This window comes from Filicampus tigris, chromosome 20 (genome assembly GCF_054856515.1).
Source record: "Filicampus tigris isolate MCC_2025a chromosome 20, RoL_Ftig_1.0, whole genome shotgun sequence".
Taxonomy (NCBI): domain Eukaryota; kingdom Metazoa; phylum Chordata; class Actinopteri; order Syngnathiformes; family Syngnathidae; genus Filicampus; species Filicampus tigris.
The window spans coordinates 5,946,477-5,971,592 of NC_141236.1; the positions used below are offsets into that span (position 1 = coordinate 5,946,477).

Consider the following 25,116-nt stretch of genomic DNA (forward strand, 5'->3'; position numbering starts at 1 on the left):
CATTTTTTTTCTGCCTTTCAGAAACCTAAAATGACGGTAAATTGCTCAAATATCACAGTCGAGGTCGTCAGCCCTTTGTGTGTATTTCTCACATTTTTCTTTGTCTCTCCATGTAAAGTGTACTTTTACTTTGAAGGGGCTTGCTTTTATATTGAAGGGGCACGCTTTAACTTTGAAGGAGTCCTGAGGATGACTTGACAGACTAGGAACCGCCCTTTTCACGGAGTAGCCATGGAAACCGCGCGAGAGCGAGGCAGCTGGTCGAGTTTTCGCACAGCGAGTGATTCCGCTCACCTAAAATAAAGAACTGTGGCGAGTCGAGCCGAGCCGTGCCGAGGACAAGGAAACAACAGAGCCTCGCTGGGATAATACGACGACAGCGACGACATCGTTTGTTGATTTATTTATTTTTCGTCAAGTGTCGCGTCGTGTGTGTTCGTTTACGTCGCGGTTAAATGCGTCGAATGTGAATAAGGGAGGAGGGCTCGCCGCTGGTAACCTTTTGTCGGTAAGTCGCCTTTTATTTGGCAAGCTAAGCAGGGAAAGGCCACTACGTGAGCCCCATTTGTTGTTGTTTTTTTTGCATGGTCACCAACTGAAATAATGTTACGTATTTGAAATGGATTCATAGGGAATTAATCATGATCTCACTTGCAGGATAAGTTTCCTATTTACAAACTTGATACTAAACTGCTGTTAATTTATCTGGACCAGAAAAGCGAGCAATGTTTGACAACGTTGCTTTTGGATATGCGTAACACTGTCATCAATTTACTGGTTTTTATAAGGTATTTTTTATTTAAGATAAGGAATTAATATTTTAAAAAAATAAGCACGTCTAATATATATATATATATATATATATATATATATATATATATATATATATATATATATATATATATATATATACACACTAATATATATATATATATACACACCGTACCTAATTAGCAATCAAGATAAATAAATGCAAGTCTTTTGATTGCCTCCCTCTTCTTTGAGAGTGGGTTCATGTGTGTGTGCGTGTGTTCTCTGCAACCGGTCACGTTCTTTGTTTAAATATCTCGCAGTACATTTGCACGTGTCCTAGCGTGTGACTGACTGCTGCTGCGAAGGCGGCTGGACGTCTCCTGAGAACTGGAACTGATGTGTTGGAGTGTTGACTTTGGTGGGGTTGCTCGTATATCCCCCCACACCACTGTCCGATACCACCCTCGCTTTTGTTCCAATAATAAATCCAGTCGTTTCCTGTTTGCCGAAAAGGACAGAGACGTCACACACTTACCGTACGCAAGGATGGAAGTGATTACCGCCTGTCTGGTTGTAATGTAGTAATGACAAACCTCAGAAAGAAGAAGCGAAAAGCAAAAGACAACACTTGCAATGTTTAAAAGTCAGGGTTCTTCAGATTGTGTCGTTAATACTGTGTAGGTTATTCTTTTCTGGCACAGTGGAATCTAAGTTCGAATACAGTCCGTTTCAGAGAGATGGATGGCCTGCAGCGTGTTAGGTTTTTCAATCATAGCCTTGGATAAAACTGCAAGTGGCATATTAACATTTGTGACTGTCAGCCACTGTTAAGTAAACAAAAACAGAAAACTTATCAGTATCAACTACAGTGAGGGCTCCCTAAAAGTCTTATCAAAATAGAAATGGAAGGCATCTTCGAAAAGGGGTCTTCGGTTTATGATAGTACCGACGTTTCAAGATATTGTTCATTACAGAATACGTCATCAAGGAGTACAAGTTATGCTCATTTGCCATTGTATTTACATGTTTTTAAATATATGGTATTGTAGTGTTTTCATTCAAAAAATTACAAAAAATTGCTGAGGTTATTAGCACACAATTAACTAGTTTTCACAGCGGCGTAAGCATATGCCGTCGAGCAGCACAAAACGACACACTCAGTTAGCGTAATACTTAATGTTTTTTTTGCATTTGCTTGTTTTAAAATTCATAGTACTCTATAATATGGCTGAACGATTTTGGAAAATAATGAAATTATGATTTCCCCCCCTAAAAATTGCGATTTAATTTGTGATTATGTTTTCAAGGTCCTTTTTTTTAAATGTGTCAAATCTTTATGACGACAAACAATATCAAGCTTTATCATGCATTATAGGATACTAAGATAAAGGCAAATAAAGCATGAATTAATATGAAAGACAATTCATCTATTGCAATTACAGGTATAAACTTACAAAATACTTTGATTTGCAGTACTGTAAGCCTTCTTACTTCTGCCCGCACAAGAATGGTGTAAACCTAAATATATACTAGACTGTAAATGAGTAATAAATCCCACAAGCCGAAGTGCAGATTACAACAATAATGCAAACAAATCTTGTCTTTACCACTTCCAACATATCACTTCATGACTTCATGACCTCAGCATCTTTCTGTGTTTTTAAATCAGTGTCAACATTGGAGAGTGATTATCTAATTTTTTGTTTTTGTTTGTTTTTTTTTCTACAACTTTTGGCTTTGCTCGTCACATTCCTTTTGGTAGCCGATGACCGGACACTGCGGGGCTTCATACCACTTCATACCTATCATAAAGTGTGTCTAGTATGTGCCGTGCAGAGCTTTGCCTTTGGGCTCCCTCCTTTGGGCTGTGGTGCCGCTACCAGCTGCGGTAGCATTGGGGCCTATCGGGTGGAAATATCCTCTCGGCTGTTTCTTTGGCACAATGACTGCTTTCTGTCCATGCCTGTGCTGCTTCTTTCCTTGGACCGCTTGCATTCACGGAGCCGCAGGCAGCTGAAAAGCTGCAGTAACATCCTGCTGGATGGATGCTCGTCAGACTGGTGTCTGAAGTGGACAGTTGTCTAGTTTTTCCGACGTAATTTTAGGGCTCACCATCTTATATTGGACCATTCTTTGCGTCTATTCTTTTGTAGTCGTGGAAACAGTTCAAATGTAGCTAAAACTTTACCACAAAAGTCAGTCATCTCATGTGGCCTCACATCAGACGTCAACCTAATGCGCAAGAGACACCAGCAATATCCTGCTACATTTGAGCAAATCTTGCGAGAGCCAAGCATACGTCACCAGAACGGAATATAGCTAATATCAAAGGATTACTTGTATATGAGCTTGGCTTTTTCTTTTGCCTTTTTCTGTTCAACGTCAGGAGCAGTCGGCATGAGTGAGAAGTGAAGATTATGAGGCAAAAGAGACTGCTAACACAAGCTGTTCGATAGCTAGCCTCTGATAGCTGCTAGCTGCTATGTCTCAGCATCTGTTACATGAAGAGTCAACTCTATTGTTTCAGCTGTTTAGGAGCCTAAATGTACTAAAGCTAATGTGTATTTGCATTGATTTGGTCATTTGAAGTTCAGTTAAGTTGTTTACTTTTGAGTCGGAAGCACACAGTTCTTTGACCTCTACGGCTAGCATCTATACTAAATGGTTTATGGTTGACTCAGACCATTATTGAGCTTTTCAAATGGTTACTAGTACATTTTTCTAATTGTAAATATTGGTAATCCTGGATTTAGAGTCGTCGTAGTTTTCTTCTGTAGATGGCTTCTTGGTATTCTGTCATGCAAGTGCGTGCACAGTGGCGCAACAACTTAAGGTGATAGCATCGGCAGCTAACAGGATGAATGAAGTTATTTTGATGCTCGATAATTATTACGGTGACGTAACTGCATGCGACATGTGAACAGATTAGAATGTTGATTTAGCAGCCAAATTTTTGTTTTAGCATGTTTGTGGTTAGCGTCTTCCAACATGCTCAGTATTTGCTGCCTCGATGTGTGATAACAGCAGCATGTATTCTTATCACCGGATGAACGACGGTAATATGTTTGAGTTATACTTTTAAAGGCAACTTCTCGATTTGCTGGTGTGTTACAGCCCGACAGTCATTTGGTTTTCATTTCATTTACTTATAAATATCCCTTACAATAAGTTTGCTTGTTCTATACGTTAGGATTTGTTACCTCTTTGTGTAGTTTATGACTTTCATATTGTGTGAAAGCAATTAACGTGATTGTGCTTCACTCTTCACTTTGCAAACATACCGGCCGCTCAATACTGACCTCCCCAAGAGCACAACCTTTGATTAGAAATGCCATCCCAGCACAATCTTTAGAGCATTACCGCTTTTATTTTTTTTGTTCTCCATTGTGACTTTAGATCGTCCTTGATAGTGCAAAGACTTTTCGCCACAGTTTAACCGTATCCACCATCTGCGATTTTGGATGTCCTAACAGAAAAAAAAGCTATCAAACCCCTAGTTTCAATGGTTGGCATGGGTCCTTTTGCATTTTTGTTCCCTTTGGCTCTAACTGTCTTGTCAAATCTGGTTTGCGTCATTCTCTCCCACTGACCTGCGCCACATGCAGGTATCCGTTGCCATCAAACCCTCGGAAACATAAGGAAGATGGTAGGCGGTCGGGCAATTTCTGCTGGGATTGACGTACTGGAGCGCCCTGCTCTGTGAAATATTTGCACTCAGCACATTGAGATTGACATTGCGAGCATTTTCATATACTAGGTAGGGTAAACATCTTGAACATTCGACTCTTTTATGCAAAGATACCACATTTCCATATCAGTCCCGTAAGAGAAGAACCTGTTTTTACTGTAGCTGTCTTTGTGTTTTATCTGTCTGTGCCCTTTACACGGAATTTAAAAGCGGCGTAAATCTGCTACTGTGTGCATTTTCACGCAGCGACACAGCATCCCTCAATCCGACGGGCTGTGACTTTTGTTTTTAACATAACCAGGGAGGAGAAGTGAGTGTGTGTCAAACTATGGTCATTCCTTAGACACAGGCGACATCCCCCCTCGGTTACGGCTCAGAAGGGAACCGCCCAATGTGGGGAAATTGCCTAGCTGACTCCACCTCCCATCTCCCACAGCCACCATTCTGTGACAGCCACGTTTCTACGAGAAACGGCGACAATGAAGAAAGGTTGTACATGCCAGCTTCTCCAGGTTGTTTTGAAGTGGTTATTGACACCAGATACATGTGCAGCGTCACCTACTACTGTTATTCGGAGTCTTATGTCTTCCCAACAGTATGTGGGCTTGCACATGCAACCCAGTTATTTGGAGTCACGTACAGTATCACCATCAAAGCAGCTCTGGGTCATCTGTCGGTGGCCACGCAGCAGATCTGCAATCATATCCCCTGCCCTCTAATTGTAACCTTGCCATTACAGTTGCTGTTAGCTCGGCAGCCATGTGCATCTCGACAATCCCCTCTCTCTCTGTCGAGAGGACGCTGTCTGCAAGTTCCCCATAGATAACAAATTCTGCTTCCTCTTCGTAATCTTTCAGTCGCAACATAGCCAAGATTTAGAGTACCGGTAGTACGCGCCAGAGTCTCGCCGATGTAATAAAGACAAGTTGGATCCTCGGGGGTGTGAAACTGTCGCTTCCTCACGATTTGTTTTGATTACAATTCAGAGGGCTGCAATTTGATTTAATCAGCTTTTAGTTTTATTGAAACAGAATAGAAGAGAGGTCTAAGTTGGGATGGGCACCGAGAGCTGGTACTAAACTGGCCCAGGGGCTAATTATGAAAGATCGAAGTAACAATAAAGCTCCACCCTTAACGGTTCCATGAACAGTCTTGGAGAAATTACTCAAATTTATTTAGGCTAGATGAACGCCAGTGTGATCGTATGACGACATGATTCGTAGTTTTCAAGTTAGAATAAATATTTTTATGATAGTTTTATTATTGTTTGAATACATTTTTTTAATACGCTCAGCCCTCAGGGGCTTATAAGACATCACATAATAAAATTGCATTTACAGACATAATCAGACAATCAGTCGTGTATTCAAATCACCGGCAAAAAAAACCACAACCGTTTACTGTGCTGAAGATTTTCAATAGGTTGTAGGACACGCTTATCACACATCAGTCAATAACAAAACAAATTGTGCATTCAGTCTCAATCTGAGACGTGAGGTAGCCACATTTCTTTATTAATATAATGTAATGTAATGTTCAACAGTGGCTATTTGCTCTCAGTGGAGGCGAACATTCTTCTGGAAGATGTCTCAATACCAGATTTAATTTTTCATAACCCCATCAACTCATTCACAGCCAGGCATTTTTAGACTCTCTTTTACCCTAACATTTAAAAACAAAAAAGAAAAAAAATATAAATAAATTCCTGGCATGGAATGGCTGGACTGTGAAAAGACAAGTAAATTCGTCAATGTCAGTGAATGAGTTAAACAATGGACCGAAACCTTAAATGTTGTATGATAATATGTTAATAGCGGTGGCACACTGACGACATCCCGTTCCGTTTGTCATTGTCACTTTACACAATGCCGTGTCACCGCCACATGCTGCACCACCCACTTCAATCAGTAGATGCTCATCCTCAAAGCCTGCTGTCGTCAATTAATTGATCGCATCAGAAGTGTGCGAATCAGGCAGTGCGGGAGTCCTGCCTACCTTTCACGTGTCTAACGGATTCGTTTTCCTGTTGCGTCATCTCTGCCAGAGCATTAACGGATAGTTTCTTCAGATCTTGCCCGGAAGCCAAGAGTGCGGGCACAGGGTCGATTATCGGAATTTTCGTGCGATTGTTTTCAGAAAGGAAGTCGGAAACCGCCGATGTTTCGGAAGCATGAGCGGCTGGAACTCAAATAGCAACTCGTGCGTTAATCGGGTAGCTGTTTGACACACCGGGAGAAGGCCCTTTTCATTGTCATTACGGCTTGTAACCTGAATATCGTTCACCATCCCCGCTGGTCTCTGCGGTTACATAATGAGATGCTGAATGTGTATAGTAATCCATGTTCTCTCTCTCTCTCTCTCCCTCGCCCTCTGTGGCTGGAACAGGTTAAGCCGTAGAGGACTCTTGCCGGTTGTTGGAGGAAAAGATGTGCAATGGAATGGTAGCGTTACACACGAGAGCCCCTTCCTCCTCCTTCTCCTTCTCCTCGTCCTCTCTAGCCCACAGGCTGGCCTTCCCCTCGCTTCTCCTCCTCTTCACTGTGCTCCCCCATGGCCGCGCATCAGGTAAGACACACACACAAAGAGGTTTACAGAGTGCACATGGAATAAATTGCCGTTTTAACCTGGTTCCGCTGACTCAAAAGTTATATTCTGCCCGCCTTTGCAGGCCGGTCAGGTTAAACTGGCTTGCTTTTTAGCCTTGAGTCGCTCAGGTCGCACGCTTCTGTTCGTCGCCTTAATGAGTCACAACAGTTTCCCTCGGCTGTTCAGTGAAAGAGTGAGATTGTTGTCTGATGCGGGCATGTTGTCATAAATTCATAATCGGATATGACAATTCATGTCATCTGACTGAGAGCTTTTCACAGAGTGAGCAAGTGTTGAATTTTACCGCATCGACCTCCAGGTCAAGTTTTGTACTCCGATAGGATAAAAAATACATTAGTTGTTGTCCAGTGGTTTGGTTCATGATTAAAAGGGTAAAAAACGTAATCTGGTGTGACCAAGAACTAGACACTCACATCATACAAACAATAGATTGTTGACGTCGCATACTTGGAAGCCTTTTGCTCGCGCTAGCTTCCCGTTCACTTCAGCTCTCTGATGTCCCTCCTACACACACAAGCACACGCCATCTGCAAACACGCGCACACACAAAGCCAGCTCGTGAAATGTGCCAGATGTCCTTGCTGCCGGGTTCAGGGCGACTGTGTATGTTTTCATTTTAATGGGTTCGAATATGTATTGTTTGGCTGTTGGGTGTGCTGGAAGTGTTGATAGGTTGGCTTTGTGAAATGTCTTGAATAGATCCATGTGTGTTTGTGCGCATAGGTGTGCAAGCAACACAATAGAAAAAGAGGGAGGTGGCAGTTGTGTATCTCCTCGATTATATAACACGCGATTTGTGTTGAGCCCACAGGGGCTGCTCTGACTCTCACGTTCAGGGTCCAATACACTGCCAAGCTAGTTCGGCTAAATGTATCCTTAAATCCGCAGCTCACGTGCGGTGTGTGTGTGTGTGTATGTGTGTGCGTGTGTGTTTTTGCTCACCTACTGTAGTACACCCATGACACATTTTTAAGCCTTACATTTGGTTTTATGATCTGCGATTCCTCAACTGTTTGTACTTACCTCCAATTAAAAACATATATTCATATTTAACAGTTTATTATTCTATTTTTTAACATTAATGTTGTTGCGGTAGCAAGGCAAATAGATTTCTCCCAAAAATAGCAGTGTGAGTTCTGATATTTTTCCTCAAGAAAATACTGTTAAGGCATGGGGTCGATGAGCAGTATCGTAGAAACGGTTAAAATCTTAGCGACACCTCATTCTTAGCGGCCTCACTGTGCTGTATAATTTAAGGACCCGCTAATGTTCGTTCCAAGGAGTTCCATACGAACATGAGCGATCTGGATGATGTTTCAAATGAAATCTCAGTATACATGATTCACATTGGTAATCCCTAGACAGATTTCAAGGACAGAGATTGCACTGGGCATTTTCATGAATATGAAATGTCATCATTGCGGGCGAGCTTTTTCCAGTCTCATACAAATAGAAGCGTGTGGTTTGAATAGAAATGGAAACTGAACTGTACTATCGTGCATTTGCATAAAGGAGCTACATTTGGAGACAGTCAGAGCATGCAGTATTGATTCAAGATGTATCAGTTTGGAGGTTTATTCTGGATGTCAGGTTCTTCTTGAATATTTTTGTCTTCATCAGACAGGAAATTAAAGGTCCATACAATCCTGACGATGAATCCCGCAAAATTAGCCACATGCCTTAGGGTCGTCATCATTCAGGCCAGGTGCCGATAAATCAGCATTGAGATGTTCAAATTTAAAGGCTGCCTGAAAATGCAATCCAGATTCTGATAACAGCACTTGACGCCATTCTCAAAGGTAGTCTGTGAAAATGGAGTGCACGTCTCAACAGACACAAAGGCATCGCAATCAAACCGGTAATGGTGGAACACAGCACTGTTTGTTTATGGTTATAACTTCTTTACAGAAAAGTGTGAACTTAGCCTAGAACTCTTTTTTTTTTTTTTTTTTTTTTTGTCCAGCGGAGTCATCCATAGAACTGTCTTGCAGTTGGTCTTTGTGGTTTGAGACGGAGGATGCAGGCGTAGACAGTGAGTCAGAGCTGTAAGAATCAAGACTCAGCTGGGTGAATAAAAGGTTTTTACTCACATGATCGCATGCCGTGTTTTCTGCTGTAACAGCATTGTGTGTCAGGAGGCTCAGATCATTTTTTTTATGGGTGCAGTTACATAGATAAACAATACCATTAGTCTCCCACAAACAGGCCTCTGCTGTCTGTGGGCTCTGCGTGTTGCGTATATTTATATGTCCATGCGTGAGAACAGGAAATGGCTGTCCCTGGGCTAAGGCAAAAAATGTCATCCAATGGAGAACAGTATCCAGGGACATTACTGACACAAAATAAAGATTGCAAATTATTACAATGAATTAGCAAAGAATACGTTGAGCCTGACACATCATTATTGTTACATATCGGCGTTTCAATATTGCAATGTTCACCACTCATATCGCCTGTTTTTCCAGCCCTATTCAGTTCACTCATCCCTACTTTCCAATATGCGCCTGGATTGCGCCTGTTTATGACAAGCTTGTATCTCCAGATGCTGCATCCCATTTGGTGCATCTCACATCGGTGTCCACTTGTACAGGGCCAACCCACAGATGTTTCTTTGAGTATTGGCTTGTTCATGGAAATACTTGACCGTTGACTCTTGAACTCTGCTTTGTTTCCGTAAAACCCCATTTTTTAAAAAACCTATTCCCTGTTGTGTCCGGACGTAAAGGTTTACGGGTATCTACTTTCTGAAAGCTGTGTTTACAAACAGTGAAGCCGAGGGACAATGGCTTCTGCGCAATTAACTGTGGAGGATTAATCCCCGAAGCCCTGTTAGCCTCAGTTTGCAGGCATGCGGGGGTAAGGCAATATGTCGACCACTGGCCCCCGCTCTGAAATGTGAGAACAAAGAGGGCTTTGAGGGGGGTGTTGGAAGCCACAGGCCAAACCACTGCAAGCTGTAGCTCCACTCGATCACCAGCCTGCAATTACCACCGCAGTGAACACAGCTCCGCCTTTGCCCCGAGGTATCTCTCTCCTTGTTCATTTCAACCATTATCCAGGTGAGACCAGGGACCATTTGGGCCAGTCTGGTTCAATCGTTCACTGCGCAATTTCACTGTTTTTATCACTTGAGCCGTCATTCTCTATTCTCACCCTGTGTCATTGAACAGTTTTCCAACCCAATTTAGCCCCAAAGGGAATATTATATAAACCACCTCGCCGGACAACAAAATGCTCCATAGAAGCGGATAGCGCAGTGTGGCGAGACAGTTTTTTTGATCATATTTGAATGTGTCTGCAATCTTAAAGTGGAAGTCAACCCAAACATATATTTTTTTTAAGAATATGTTCTATACAAGCCCACTAGTTGAAACAAGGCGTTCTGATAAATATTGCGTTTGTGGAATAAGAGTTAGTCCACTCGTTTTTAGCCATCTCTTGGGGCGGCCATTTTGTCACTTCTGTGGACTGAAAATGACATCACAACTACTCAGGGCTCAGGTAGCAACCAATCACAGCTCACCTGTTTTTTGAAGCTGAGCCGTGATTGGTGTTCCTCATATTTTTTATGTAGATGTAGGTTGGTGTTTATATACATGTGTATATACACATGTTACTGCGTATATCTACATAGGTTTGATCCTAAATGTTTGCCGTCAATGTTATACATTAATGGCCACATTATGCCGCCGCCCCTGTGTGACCTATATCTTTGCTACTGTAACAATGAAAATTTCCCCACTGTGGGATCAATAAAGGCATTCTTATCTTATCTTATCTTATTGGTTGTTACCCGAACAGTTGTGATGTCTTTTTCAGTCGACAGATGTGACAAAATGGCCACCCCTTGAGATGGCTAAAAACGGGTGGATTTTGCTGCTTAACTCACATTCCACAAACGCAATATTCATCAAAATGTCATGTTTCTACTACTGGGCCTGCTGGGAACGTATTCTTGAAAAAAAAAAAGTGTTTGGGTTGATTTCGCTTTAAGCAAGCCAGTGGCGGTTATGCAGCTTTACTTTGAGAGTTAGCTACTAAATTGTTTTCCGGCAAACGATGTGTGGTTGACGCACCAGGCAGTCCTAATAATTTCCAATGGGCGTCATCGAAGGGATCAGCCTGCTGAGTAGAAGACATCCCTGACTAATGAGCTGCTATATATATCCCACCAGTCTCATCTCTTGTCTTCTTGTCTGTGTTTGGTCTTTTTTTTTTTTTTTTTTTTTTCCCAGACTCTTCACTGACATTACATTCCTCATGTTTGTCACTGTCTCTTCTATTTATTTATTTTGTTACTCATGAGTGTCTTGTTTGTGGGTTTCGTGTTTCCGATTTTTGGGTTCTTCACGGGTTCAGTGAAATAGCAAAAGCATGGATTTGGATCACACCGTCTGTCGACATAAATTACTTGTTGAAACAAGTTATCAGGCTTTGCAAGACACCGAATGCTTTAGACATCTACATTCGGGAAGGCCTTGGGCAACTCTAATGACACATACAGCTGACTTCTTCTGCTGCCTGTAGGTGGTCTCATTCTTGGTTTTAATATTCTCTACCTTAAACACTTAATGACCTGAAATTCACGAATGAAAAATACGTATTGCGTTACAAAGCACAGTCACTATCCAAAAATTCACCTTGCTCAAACCTAATGGTCCACGGTGCTCTTTCCAACATTATGAATCGATGAATCCTTCTCTTAGTTTTCGTCTAGCATCAGCATTGCTGGACGCTTTTATCATAAAATCTCGCCCTCCATAGTGCATAAGGGCACAGTCAGATGACTGCACAATGCACACAGAGCGAAGCACTTTTCCGACGGATTGATTATGAGCGGGGGGGGGGGGGGGGTCGGCCTGTACATGCGCTATCTTGCTGCGTTTCTGTTGATTGCTGTCATGTGACAAGGTGGTGTGCTGTTAGTTCTCTCAAACTCATTCCTCAGCTATGCAAGCATCTTCAGCATTGCTGTTTTTTTGTTTTTTTTGTGGTGGGGGGAGTAGACTGAAATGAAGCCAATTTCAAATGAAAGAAGACTGCAGAAACCACATACAGTAACTAGCCATGATAAGTCTCCTGTGGTCATAAGCTTTGAAGGATAAGTTGGCTGTGTTTTTTTTTCCTGACTGCACACTCCTACCCTTGGCGTGCTGACTTCTCACGTCTAATACATGGTGTGCACTACGTATTTCCTGCATACATCTTGTCTTATTTCCTGTCTCTATTACTTCCTGTTTAGTTTTTGAGCTGTCGGTTCCCATGCCTCATTGTCTCGTTTGTTTTCTCAGCGTTCAACATTGCCGGTTCAAACTCTTATCTAGATGAGATCGTACTTCTTTTACACACGTCGATGCAGCGTTTTATCCACCTTTTGGCTTTTACTCAGAAACCAGTGATGCAGGGTACGTCCGCAACTGTGCACACTTTCACCCAGTAAAATTGCATCCCCAATCAGATAATTACGCTTGTAAAGTCAACTGCTCTATTGCATTGCTGCTGTCCAGTGGCAGCAGTGAAAGGCCACATTTACATTTTCTTTTCTTTCCTAAAATTGTCAAAGGGGTAACTAGATCAGTTGTTGCACAGCTGATCCTGTGAATGCTAAATTGAAAGTATATACGACTCTCCTCAGGATAGTACCTAGTGTGACAGACACTTGATGTTCCTGTTATTTCTTCAGACTTTTTCAAAAGCTAGCAATCAGTCGGCACTGCAAACTCAACATCCATGCCCTTACACAGATGATGCAGTGTGGGGTGCAGTCATTTTTTTTGTTACAAGTGGTCTCTCCCTCTTCGGAGCAGGATATTTATGTGCTGTTTATTACTCTGTAAATTGAAGGGAAATTAACAGCTTCACAATGACTCATCCATGTAATAACACTGAATGTGCTGTACTATTGATTTTGGTCACCACGTTGGACGCATTAAAAAAAAAAAAAAAAAAAAAACATTCTGAAGGTTTCCAGTCTGTCAAGGTTATTTGACTTGGATGGTCAAAGTGCCAGACTCGGATAATCGCGCTGCCTTTCACCTTCAGCAAATGTCCTCAACCCTTTTTCGGCTGGCAGTCTGCCTTCTGAAATGTGATCAGCTCACAGTTGTCACAGTTCCACTGTCAGTCTGGGAGGGGCAAGTTTGGTGTGTGCTCAACACATGCACATGTGCAAAGGAGGGGCGGTGGGGGTCCCCAACACTCTCTTTTGTTTTCCCCCTGTAAACTGAGAGGAAGGAATTCTGCCTCCCAGCTGTCCTCAGCGCCGAGGATGATAGAAGAGCATAGGGGGATTCACTGTTTGCCTTTATCCCATCTGTTCTTCAGGTCAGTGTGCGTGCGTGCGTGTGTGTGTGTGTGTTTGGAGAGTGGGGTCACATAATAGTGCCCTCCTCCCCTCCCCTGGCCCTCAACCGCTTTGGCCTCGCATGCATATGCAGCCCTTCAAATGCAAAAAGTGTCTGTTGTTCTTTTGGGAGGAACGCTGCACTCCATCCCTCTGTGGGCAAGAACAATGGGATGTAAAAGCAGCACACGTGGCTCGCCTCAATGCGTTGCAACACCACAGGGCGGATGGGTGGCGAGTGGGGGATGTTTCTGTCTGTTTGGAGACTTCCTTCTCCCTGGGTGGATGTATTATGCGTGTGCTTGCATCCCCTACAAGGACAGATTTGGTTCTTTGGAAAACCACAACTGTTTAGCTGGAGTTTCTGACCATTTTTTTAATACAGGTGACTAATGAAGTCTTTTTCTGTGTATTTTGTTTATTTAATCCAGGGAATTTGTGTACATTTTGGCCATCAATCCATTGGATTAGCAGGATAAACTGGAAAACCCGGAATTAAAAAATGTTATCCAAAACATGACAGGAATTTAAACGAAAACAACCCCCGGCTCTAGAGAGAGCCCATTAATGGAATAAAAATACATATTTACAAGGCCAAAGAGAGCATCATCGCCCCTTAGTTTTAATCTTAATCCAACCGACACATAAATTCCCCTGATTCACAACACACCCTATTGTTCAATAGGGCGTTGAAACAGCTGGTTGCACAAGTCATCAGTATCTGATCTACTTTGGAGCACTCGCAGCTTGTAATAGAGGATAATTAGAATTTTAATTTGCCTTGAGGGAACGGCTGTTTTAAACCATTCTACATCCACCCCCCTGAACTGTGTTTTCCCCAATCCCACCCCCCTCCAGTTCTGCGTAGGCTGGTGCCATTGGTAACAGATGGGGAAAGGGAGATATTCACAGCCTGGCAGGCACTTCAGAATAAGTCGGCGGATTTTAACGCGCCCCCTACGTATGTCCCCTACGATGTCTTAAGGCGAAGGATGTTAGGCTTAGGGATCGGCCTCATGAGTGTTCTTGGTCTGGCGGTTCTTTGTTCCTTATTCCATGTTGATCCAAATCACGAAACTCACTGGTCAGCTGTCATTTATGTGAAAGGGTGTGCGCACTGGTACGATTACTGTTTGAAAACACGGTTATCGCCGCTGTCGGCGGTTTACTTCTGTATTCATTCGGAACTTTGCGTAGTTTCGACAGGTGTTATCTACGATTCAATTTCTTCGGCTCCACAACATTTTTGCCGCTCTCCAAGAATCATGACATGACTGTCGCAAGTGGATTTGTCCTGAATGTGTCGCGAAGAGGACCAAGTAAATGGCCGTTAATAGAAATAAATGTCGCGTTTTATATAAAAGTTGATTCCCCAGACGATAAAAAGTATCCATTTTTTCAAAGCAAGTTTTCCCCACATAGTAATATTTACAACGCTCCGTCATCTTCTGAGGCTTTTGTGATGTGGCGCAAGAGTCTTCCAACAAAATAAGACATACTTATATCCACACAAAAAATGACGTGTCTGAACACGAGAAATCCCAATCTATTAAATTACTAATGCTATATTTTTATAGCATGGATACTAGCAAATCAGGGGAGAGTATAACACATGAGTACAGAAAAAAAGCTACTTTTGTGAAGGACGATTTTTGTTAAAATTGTCAAGTTTGTTATTCTCGTGAAATTTTGGTAATGGCCAGTGATATTTGCTGTCTTCATTGAGCGTTTCTGTCATTTTTAAATTTACTGAACATTCTCTTGTTCATCAAGATGACATCAGACTTGTGAGAGAACATTTTGTGTTTAACTGTGACTCATTCCCTTCCTCATTCGTACAAACCAGGGTGGGGTGGACTGGTATTGCTTAGTGTTTTTCCCATCTGCCTTTTCCAGAAAAGGACGAGACAGATACTGGAACATACATATTTAGACCAATTTCAAAACGTTGTACCAGTATTGCTTCAGTAGTTCAACCAATAGTATGACATGTTTTGTTGCTAACTACCCATAAATCTCCCAATTTTCTTAATTAACAGACCAGTCATAACTGCAACAAATGTTGCATGAACTGATGAAGCCTCCTCAGATGAGAGGTGAGACGTCTTCTAAGAAAGCCACAGCTGTCCAGTTGCGATTGATTCAATGCCTTGATAAAGAAATGACACAGTTCAATGAGAATACCCACGCGCATGTTTCTTGACAGTGTTTTTCTGCGGTCTCTTCCTTGTTCATAAACAGACTCCACCTCTTTCTGTCTGTCTCTCTCTCACTTTTGCTCTTTCTCAGTCTCTCAACATAGCCACCCCATTCCTAGCCTTTGTGTGAATTATGGGCGCAACCTCAGGTATGAACAGGTATCGGCATTTGGTTTACGTGGTGAGTCCACGTTCTCTCACAGTTACGGACTTAAACCAAGTGGGAACACCACTTGAGGCACGTCAGTACCTACAGTGTAATAAAGATAGTTGTGTTTTGTTAAAGAAGAAGTCAACCCAAAAGTGTTCTTTACAAGAATGTGTTCTATGCAGACCCACTAGAAACATGGCATTGTGATTAGTTCTGAATATGAGTTAAGCAGTAAAATCCACCCCTTTTTGTCCATCTCAGGAGGTGGCCATTTTGCTACTTGCTATCGACTGAAAATGGCATCACAGGTGCTCAGGGCTCAGGTACCGACCAATCATGTCTCAGCTTCAGACATTGGCCGTTACCTGAGCCCTGAGCAACTGTGATGCCATTTTCAGTCGACAGAAGTGACAAAATGGCCGCCCCTTGAGAGAGAACATATTATTGCAAAGACTTTTGTGGGGTTGACTTCCACTTTAAAGCGCACAATCTTGAAAACACACAAAAGATGGGCCACTCTAAATGAAAACCTTGACTTTTTCAGAATCAATATTTTCAAAATAGTCACAAAAGGCTCCTGTCTTGTTTTAATTCAATTCATGTTGCAAAAATAAGTACACACACTCTAGTGTTGCTAAATTTTAGTTTCTTACGTTTCCAAGTGGGAGTAGTCATTTATGTTGAGCACTTTTATGCAGGAAATTGCCATCTGCACTGTAGCGTTACAATTCACTTGAAATGTATTCATTTTTATGAATTCATGTGATGTGGTCTCTTGGGCTAAATTGCCCGGCACTATAATGACATTTGCTCCCCAGAGCGTCTGTACGAACAGCACAAGCTTTTCCTGGCATGAGAACGGAAGCTTGGCTGACTGGGCTTCTTAAGGACCACTAGTTTCAAAATGGATTCACATTTTCCTGGCTTCAGGGTTGATTTCGACTGCACCCACTAACCTCGGTGAAATGTGTGCCTGACTCAAAGCCCTGGGGAGTTAGCATTGTTGTCTTCTGCAGGATGTTCATGCTAGGTTTCTTTATCTACACATCATCTTTTCCCCCCAGTGCTATATTTAGAAACTTAACTAAAATGAATGGAGTTGTGTTGATAGCAAATAATGATTATTGAAATAATCAGCATTTCTTTTGTTGTTGTTTTCTTTTTCAACAAGCGGTACATTTCCATATAGAATGGGCATTCTTGTGGTTACTTTTGAGTTTTGTTTAGACGAACCAGCCCCCCCGAGGCTCTTTTGTGTCCCCTGCAGACTCACAGCCTGAGGTCATCAATTCATCACCTTTGCTTATCCCATTAGCACTCTCTCGTGTTCTCTCTCACACAGCGTTTAAGCATTGCAGCCTCCAGTTACACAGGCCATAGTGGTGTAGACTTGAATGAGAACTGTTTATGACCCACAAATCTCAACATGTTCTATCAGCAACCAAGTTATGTTTGAGGCTTAGAACATGTTTGCCTAAGATGATTGGTGTGCACAGCTTCCATGTGGAAGCAGATGATATCCGCGTGTTTTGCTCCACTTACCTTTATTTTTTGGACACAGCGGATAGCAAAATGGGCCCTAGATGGATTCAGGAAATACACACTACAGTTAATGTGTTTGTTTACAATTTTGCGCTGCCACTTTAGAGTCCAGTTTTTCCTCAAAGATTACAGGAAGTTGGACGAGTTGTTCTGGTAATTGTCCCTTTGGGTTGTAAACAGACCAGCAGGATAAATGGTGCAATGTCTGTGTTTATTCAGAAAGCTTTGAAACATATAATGAGACCTCTGGTCTCACATTAAAGTGTTTTATTTATTGCAAATAGGTTTTCTCCTAATATCCCACCTTGTCTATTCTCCTCCCAGAAAAGTTCGACTTCGCATTGCAACACGGTATTTCTGGAACGTCATTTGCACAGGTGCTTGGATATCAAGTCAGACCTGCTTGACTGAGCAGCATGTGTGTGTGTGTGTTTTTGTGCTTCAGAGCCGCCACACGCCATAGAAGATATGATCTCACACTACAGTGTAGCAAATAGTTTGATGCACTATTAATCAAGGGAAATTCTATATAATACGCTGCTCCTCGTTACATGTGAGTCCACTCAAGGTACTTGAGGTCACGATAGCGCACAGCAGGGCGGTCCCCACCGCACCTGCCATTTTGAGACAGTGCCTCTCCCTTTGCGGCATCAAACGCATCCTAGATTCAAGGAACAATTCCCTTGAGCTGTAATTATCTTCTCCACCTGTCAGCTTGACTGAGTTTCCCCGCAAAAAGTTGTTTGACCCATCGGCAGCAACCCACGGAGCCCAGCAGACGTTCAGTATAATGAAGTACTGGACACATTCATATTCATACTGCAGTTTAATAAGACTCACTAGCACACCCAAATCCTTCAAAGTCAGAAGGAGGAAAAACTTGTTTGTATTTGGTTTTGTTGAATAGTAGGTGGGTATACCCTGCACATTTTCGAAGTGGTTTTCAAATTCCGACTCACACGGAAATGGAACGTAAAAGCTAATGACTAAAGTGCTGGCGTTGTGAGTTCCACTTACATCCTGTGGACGGTCGGAATGTTTGTTCCAACAAGCAAAAAAATGAATGACGTTTCAGCTCGCTGTGGACCCTTCTCATTTGTGTGCCGATCTGTGCCGTAAAATTCTGAGGAATAAGGCGCATAAACTCACAGATGCCTGATTAATTGTGTAATATCTAGATGCATCAAGGCAATTCTGATTATCATGTGAAAAGTCCCCAATTGTGGCGCAACATGGTCTTTTTGGCTCAGTAGCGGTCATCTAATTCCAATTCCTGTCATGTTTTTGTTTTCGTGTAGGTTGTGCGCAGCCACCTGCCGTGCAGCATGGAGACCTGCTGAACCAGACTGAGGCTAACAGGGACTCCTTTCCCGTGGGCACTGTTTTGACCTATGGCTGTGAGCCTGGATACACCGCAGATGGACCTACCAGCATCATTTGTGACAGTTCCGGATCCTGGTTCAGTCAATCCAGCTGCGTTAGAAGCAAAGGTGAGGGATCAGGACATGGAAATTTCTTTCTGGGAGATTTGAAACTTCTAGTACACTGCTCACCCTAACACGTGGGCCACATCAATACATTTTTTGCATATGCCGCTGGCTGCTAAAAAATGGACAGCGTGCCGAAAATGGCCCCCGGGCCATTGTTTGTACGCCACTAAAGTGCATCAGTTGCCGACCTTTTTTGAACCTTGGACCGGTGTCATATCAAACTGTTTTGTACAAACCATATCTGCCTCCACCCATGCGCAATAAAGCCTACAATGTGAAATGATAACAACTCAATAAAGCAGAATCAGTTGAAGCCTTAAAACTTGTAACAAAAGCACAAGTGCTATGAATGCGCATCTGAAAAGCACATGCTAATACTAGATGAGCAGCCTAAATCCTCACGTCAAGCGTCAGTGAATTCACCAAACGCCCTCTTGTAACATTGTAAGGACAGACAATATACTTTAGGTTCTGTTTGAATGGCAAAACGAAGACGGAGGTTGATCAATAACTTTAATGTTAAAATGAATGGTTAATGCCGCCAACAACTACTGTTTTGCTTAAAGCGGAAGTCAACCCAAGCATAATTTTTTCAAGAATATGTTCCCAGCAGGCCCACTAGTTGAAACACAGCATTCTGATTAATTTTGCGTTTGTGGAATATAAGTTAAGTAGCAAAATGCACTTGTTTTTAACCATCTCTGGGGGTGGCCATTTTGTCTTCTGTCGACTGAAAATGACATCACAACTGCTTACAACGAGCAATCACAGCTGACCTGTTCTCTGAATCTGAGCCGTGATTGGTCGTTGTGAGCAGTTGTGATGTCATTTTCAGTCGACAGAAGACAAAATGGCCGCCCCTGGAGATGGCTAAAAACGAGTGGATTAACACTTATTGCACAAACGCAATATTTATCAGAATGCCCTGTTTCAACTAGTGGGCTTGCATAAAACATATTCTAGAAATAAATATGTTTGCGTTGACTTCCGCTTTAAGCCTTCATTCCACAGACACAAAGCAAGATCTTCCTTCTTACAATCACCAATGTCTACTTCAAGCACATAATGTGCATTAAAAAAAAAAAAATAATAATAATTATCGCAATGCTATCAGGGGTACGATTTTCCTAGAGAGCAGGACATTTTAACCAGACTGCACTCTAGTTCGATTTCTTTTACAGTGGCTGATGATGACTGTCCGTTTCCTCTCCAGTGTGTTTACCCCCCACTGAACCGGAGAATGGTGGCTACCTGTGTCACCCGCGCGGCTGCCACCGCCTCACCCATAAGACCGTCATCGAGTACTTCTGCGATGAGGGCTACGCTCTGAAAACAGACTACAAGTATCTCACCTGTGAGAATGGCGAGTGGGATCGGCCCATGCAGATCAGCTGCCGACTCACCCAAGGTTGGTCACCTAAACGGGCTTTTTATTTTGGCCTGTCGTTGTATTCGTTGGACATGTCCTCTCCATCCTCTTTCATCCCACAGACAAGGAGCCGAGCTCTCCACTCGGCATACCTGCGCTGTCCATTGTGGCATCCACTGCTAGCTCGGTGGCACTCATCCTGCTTTTAGTTGTGCTGTTTGTGCTCGTGCAGCCAAAACTGAAGTCGTTCCATCACAGCAGGTAAGTTGGGCAATCCGTTGTCACACCAATCGTTAAAAAAAAAAAAGGGTATTAAGAAAGCTCAGACAAAGGAAATGCTCTCTGTCACACCAGAGTTTATTTGTGTTGCTGGCTTATCAATAACACATTTTTACAGTCATGATTTAATTGCCGGTCTTAACAAGCACATAAAGCGGCAGTGACTGCAACTGGCACAGATTTGCACATTACTCCTGCGTGCCAACCAAATCAAAGTGTGAAACATACTTGACACTCATGATAAGCACTGCCTAAATATATGTGAGATAACGCTATCGACATATTAAAGAAAAGGCGCTGTCAACACCTTGTAGAACATTCAGTCTGACTCCTTGCGTTGCTCGCCTTAAAGGACTTGACTGCAAATCCGTTGCCAGTAAAGCTGTCTTCATCCAACAGATTGCTACAATAAAACTGCTAAATAAAGCGTCATCATCATTCGGGGTCACGTTGCCCATCCATTTTGGTACCTCAATGTGTCTCTGCGACTCTTTCTCCTTTTATCTTTCAAGAGGTTAGAACGTTTTTTTTTTTTTTAATTGACAAGCCCCCACCTCGGAGCGGCAAAGCTTTAGTTGTTTTCGATCTACGCTGACTGCACTTTTAGATATTGCTTCTGGTAGAGTGCCTCCATTTCGCCACACTGTGACACAGCACATCTGTCTAAGAGAAATCGTCCGACTTGTTTTGCACCGTTCTTGAAATACCCGCGAAATGAAAGTAAAATGTAAGCAGCGCATTTGGTTTATTTGTGACTTTAAAGATTAAAGTCCAGTAATTTGATCCAGTGCTCATTACCGCACCGAGCTTAGTGCCGACTGCTAAATAAAGGGATTGTACATCCAGTCAAGGCTAATCGCCTACACCCACTTCTGTGGTATGCAACACACGTGACTGCACAGTACCTTTCCACCTGACCCTGATTTTGTGATGCTGTGTCTGGCCCGCCTCTCCGCCTGTTTCACTCTTTGTCCGTCCGCCCGTCAGGAGGGAGCAAGGAATCTCGGGCCAATCTGGTTCCATCATGGTTGAGGGAGTCCAGGTGGCACTGCCCTCTTATGAAGAAGCTGTGTATGGAAATGCTTCGGGCCCCCCTCCTCCTGCACCCCCCGCACCGCCTCCTGCAGCTCCTCCGGAGTCCAGAGTCCCTATCGTTCTGTCCGAGGGTCTCCCTCAGGGGGCCACGGGAGGCCGAGACCCCGGCGAAACCCATCACCACAGAGACTTGGACTTCTGTTTCCCATCCACCTCTTCCTCATTCCCCTCCCACCATCATGCGGAGACGGTGCTTGTTCATCCGGCTCCCTCCTCTTCCTCGTCATCGTGGGCTCGAGAGCACCCTGGGGGTGCGTGTGCAGCCCCTCTACCTCTCCGTAGAGACTCTGAGAGCAGCGACCAGCACAGTCTGCTCTCTGTCACCTCTGCAGATGACTTTTCTGATGGTAAGCTGTGGTGCCAATAGCGCAATGTCAGGAATGCAATAATGCACATTTCGCTTGTGGGCGAATGATTACATATTAAGATGATTGACAGCAGACAGTAATGAGAAGCCTTCCTCAGTTTTTATCAATTAAGAATAATTCCGTCCGAGTCAGTCTCCTCAAATGAACTTCATATCCTGATGATGTCGACTGACGCGTTCAACGCCGCCTGCTTTTTGAAGATTCCCATTCTACTGTTTTTCAATTTGCTAACCAACAAAGCCAAACCAAGGCGAGTAGAGCTGAGCTGAGGTTGTGTATAGTAGAAAGGGGTGCTAAACTGCAAGACAATGTAACACGCCATGCATTCAACAACAAAAAAGAATCAACACAATAACTGCCGTAGGAAACATCAATGGCTTTCAGTCCTCTCTATTGTAATGCGCAGTTTTCAAAACTAGCGCTTTTGTGTCCTTTACATTCTTTTCATGTTGTTCCAATCTCATCTGCTTGTGTCCTGCGCCACACTACTGCATCTTTCTTTGCCAAAAGTGGTCCAAAACTCATAATTTGCAATTGTTGGTAATGTCAACATAAAATTAACTCCTGTTTATCCTGGGGGATTGGTTTCAGAGCCCTATAATAATAGAGAGAGAGCATATAAAAACCTTATTTTTTTCTAGTTTTACCTCTGAAAACATGCTTTAAACACAATCACATTAAAACACATTTTTAAAGAACTTTGTCGGTAACACGTGAGAACAAAATGAATTTAAACACTGTATATCTAAATACAAAAATGTTCAACCAAACAATATACTAACAAAAGTCTTCTAGTTTAATGCTAACATGTCATATGAAACACCATAGACAGGCTAACGGAAATTAGCATGGATGAAAAGGTAGTTTTAAACCTTGCAACAAAGTGCTTCTTTGCCGATTATTGCCGAAATACTTGCTCACTTCCAACATTGTGTCCTGTCTCCCTTGCAGATATTCCCTTGCTGAAGGAAGCATGAAGCCTGCCAGCGTGCTCGCAGGAGTCTCCCACCTCTCTCTGCTGACCAGGACTGAGTTTGTCTGTCAACCCCCTTCCCCATACGCCCCTCACAAGGCCAGCAGAGACCGGACTAGAACTTTGCCCCCGTGCAACCTCTTCTGCCATCGCTACAGACGCAGAACAAAGCCATCAACCAGTACATACTGCACCACAAGCAGTGATGGAATGCCAGAGGAGCCAAGTGGAGACTAGACAAAGCGGCGCCACCTCATTAAAAAACCTTTACAGCCTTTGTAGACGATTGGAACGAACATACTGAGTCAAGGCTGTATGTTATGGGCTGCGCATTACCACACACTGACCTCCTTCCTGGTTGCAATCTATATATTAGAGTTGACATCTGAAAACAGGCTAGCAATGGATGGATTCAACACAGGAAAGGTTAAGAAAGTTTCCTCCCGCCCCTAGCCTATAGTGTTCCGAATTGTCTTCCCGCTGTAACTTGAAGAGCTGTGAGTGACAGTTGGGTGTTGTGGCCCTCTTTGTGAATGCTGCATGTTGTTTTTAGTGATGGCTGTCACTGCGCCATGGCCCACTCGGAATTAAGCATGAAGCCTCTTCTGTATGTATCTCTCTCTCTCTCTCTCTCTGTCTCTTTCTCTCTCTCTCTCTCTCGCTAGCTGTCTCTGTATCCAGGCAACATCCAGCATATGGATGAATGGGATCAGTCGGGATGAGTTGAAAGCAGCGTGGAGACCTGCTTCTAGAACCTGGAAGAAAGCTTTCTTTCCTCTTCTGTTGCATGAGTGGGATCGATTGTTGTTTCGGTTCCTAGAAGCAATGTGACATCAGACTCGAAGTGAGATGCGAGGTCCCGATTTATCTAGGGGCTGTCCATCAGGCTGATTGGTCATGACTAAAGTTAAAATTAGCTCAAGCAAAATGCTCCTTCCTTCTGTGTTTATTGGTTGACGTGTGGCTCAGTTGGTTTTGCTTTGACGAGTCTGACTTTGTGTGCGTGTGTCTGTCTGCTTCTTTGTGTGTGAAGCAGGAGAGGGCATGTCGTCAATATAGTGCGCCGCGGAACAGCCATTTCCCGATCAGCCCCTCGTCATATTCGAGGCAATATTCCGTGTTATTTGACCAACATTCAATTAAAATCTCGAAACACAAATACTACAGAGATGAATCCAGTACAAGCCCGTGTGTATTATTAATCAATATTTATGCTGACTAGCATTTCCCTAGAGAAGCGGCTTTGCACCCACCATCACACTGAAATAAAAGTATCACATTTGTGCATTATTGACATAACTGCAACTGGTTGCAGTGAAATAAGAAATGGAATAATTATGTTTTGTATACCCTGGCCCCTAACGCATAAACTCGTAAAGCCAAGAGCATATTATTTATAAATCATGCTTTTTGTCATCCTCTGTCTTGTCATTTCTTGTGGTTGAGCTGTCCACCATGAACACAGCATGACCCCCCCCCAAAAAAAAAATCAAACCCTACGTGATTGATCTATTTTGGCTTTTCATTTTTATTGCTAACAGAATGTTGCCTTAGACCTGTACATTTTTTTTTCATGTATTATCTTAAGCAGCTACTTTGGTGGTTGCTTTTTCACTATTGCAACGTATTCTGTTTTCCCAAAGGCCTTACTCTATTCTTTTCTATTCTATGCATACAATTGTCTTTATTTATCACTGTTTATTTCGTCATCAGAAAATGTCAATTTTTTTCTGTCCCTCCCTTGCTTTCTAGCTACTGTGATGACGACACTGATGATTTTTATGCGACTCTGTGTTTCATAATTGCTTTACTACCTGGCTTAAACTATTATGGGGTTAAAGTTTTTAAAAAAAACAAAGAAAAAGCAACTTAGGTTGTGTTCAGAGGCACTGTTGTACAGTGTCTCTTCCCTGAAAATAACCTTCCTTTCACTCTCATTCTTGGTTTGAATGCTTTCAGCTTCTGATCTTTCCCTATACATGGCAGTGGGTGTGAGAATATTAATTTAATATTTGTATAAAGTTTAATTTAAATTTACAGTGTGTATATAACTTTCTAATTAAAGCTTTCTTTTGAATGTGAATGATGTGTCATTTATTGGAGTAAGACTTTCATAAGCCAAATAGCAAATTGATTATCTGTCACTTTTATTGTCGTTAGTCATGTTGGCCATGTACTGTCAAAATAACAAATAGAAACTATATAAATCCATAAGTGTTCGATAGCACTTTGGCATAGATTACCATCCATGCTATGTGCA

General features: G+C 42.7%; 1 protein-coding gene across 1 annotated transcript; it reads left to right on the plus strand.

The window, feature by feature from the left end:
* The first annotated feature begins 211 nt into the window (after positions 1-211).
* Positions 212-24,939, plus strand: susd6 (sushi domain containing 6). Its single transcript, XM_086019598.1, has 7 exons — positions 212-508; positions 6,827-7,006; positions 18,581-18,772; positions 19,986-20,180; positions 20,264-20,402; positions 21,408-21,862; positions 22,835-24,939. The coding sequence occupies exons 2-7, from the start codon at positions 6,868-6,870 to the stop codon at positions 22,858-22,860; spliced, it is 1,146 nt and encodes a 381-aa protein (XP_085875724.1). The 5' UTR covers positions 212-508; positions 6,827-6,867; the 3' UTR covers positions 22,861-24,939.
* Positions 24,940-25,116: the final 177 nt, after the last annotated feature.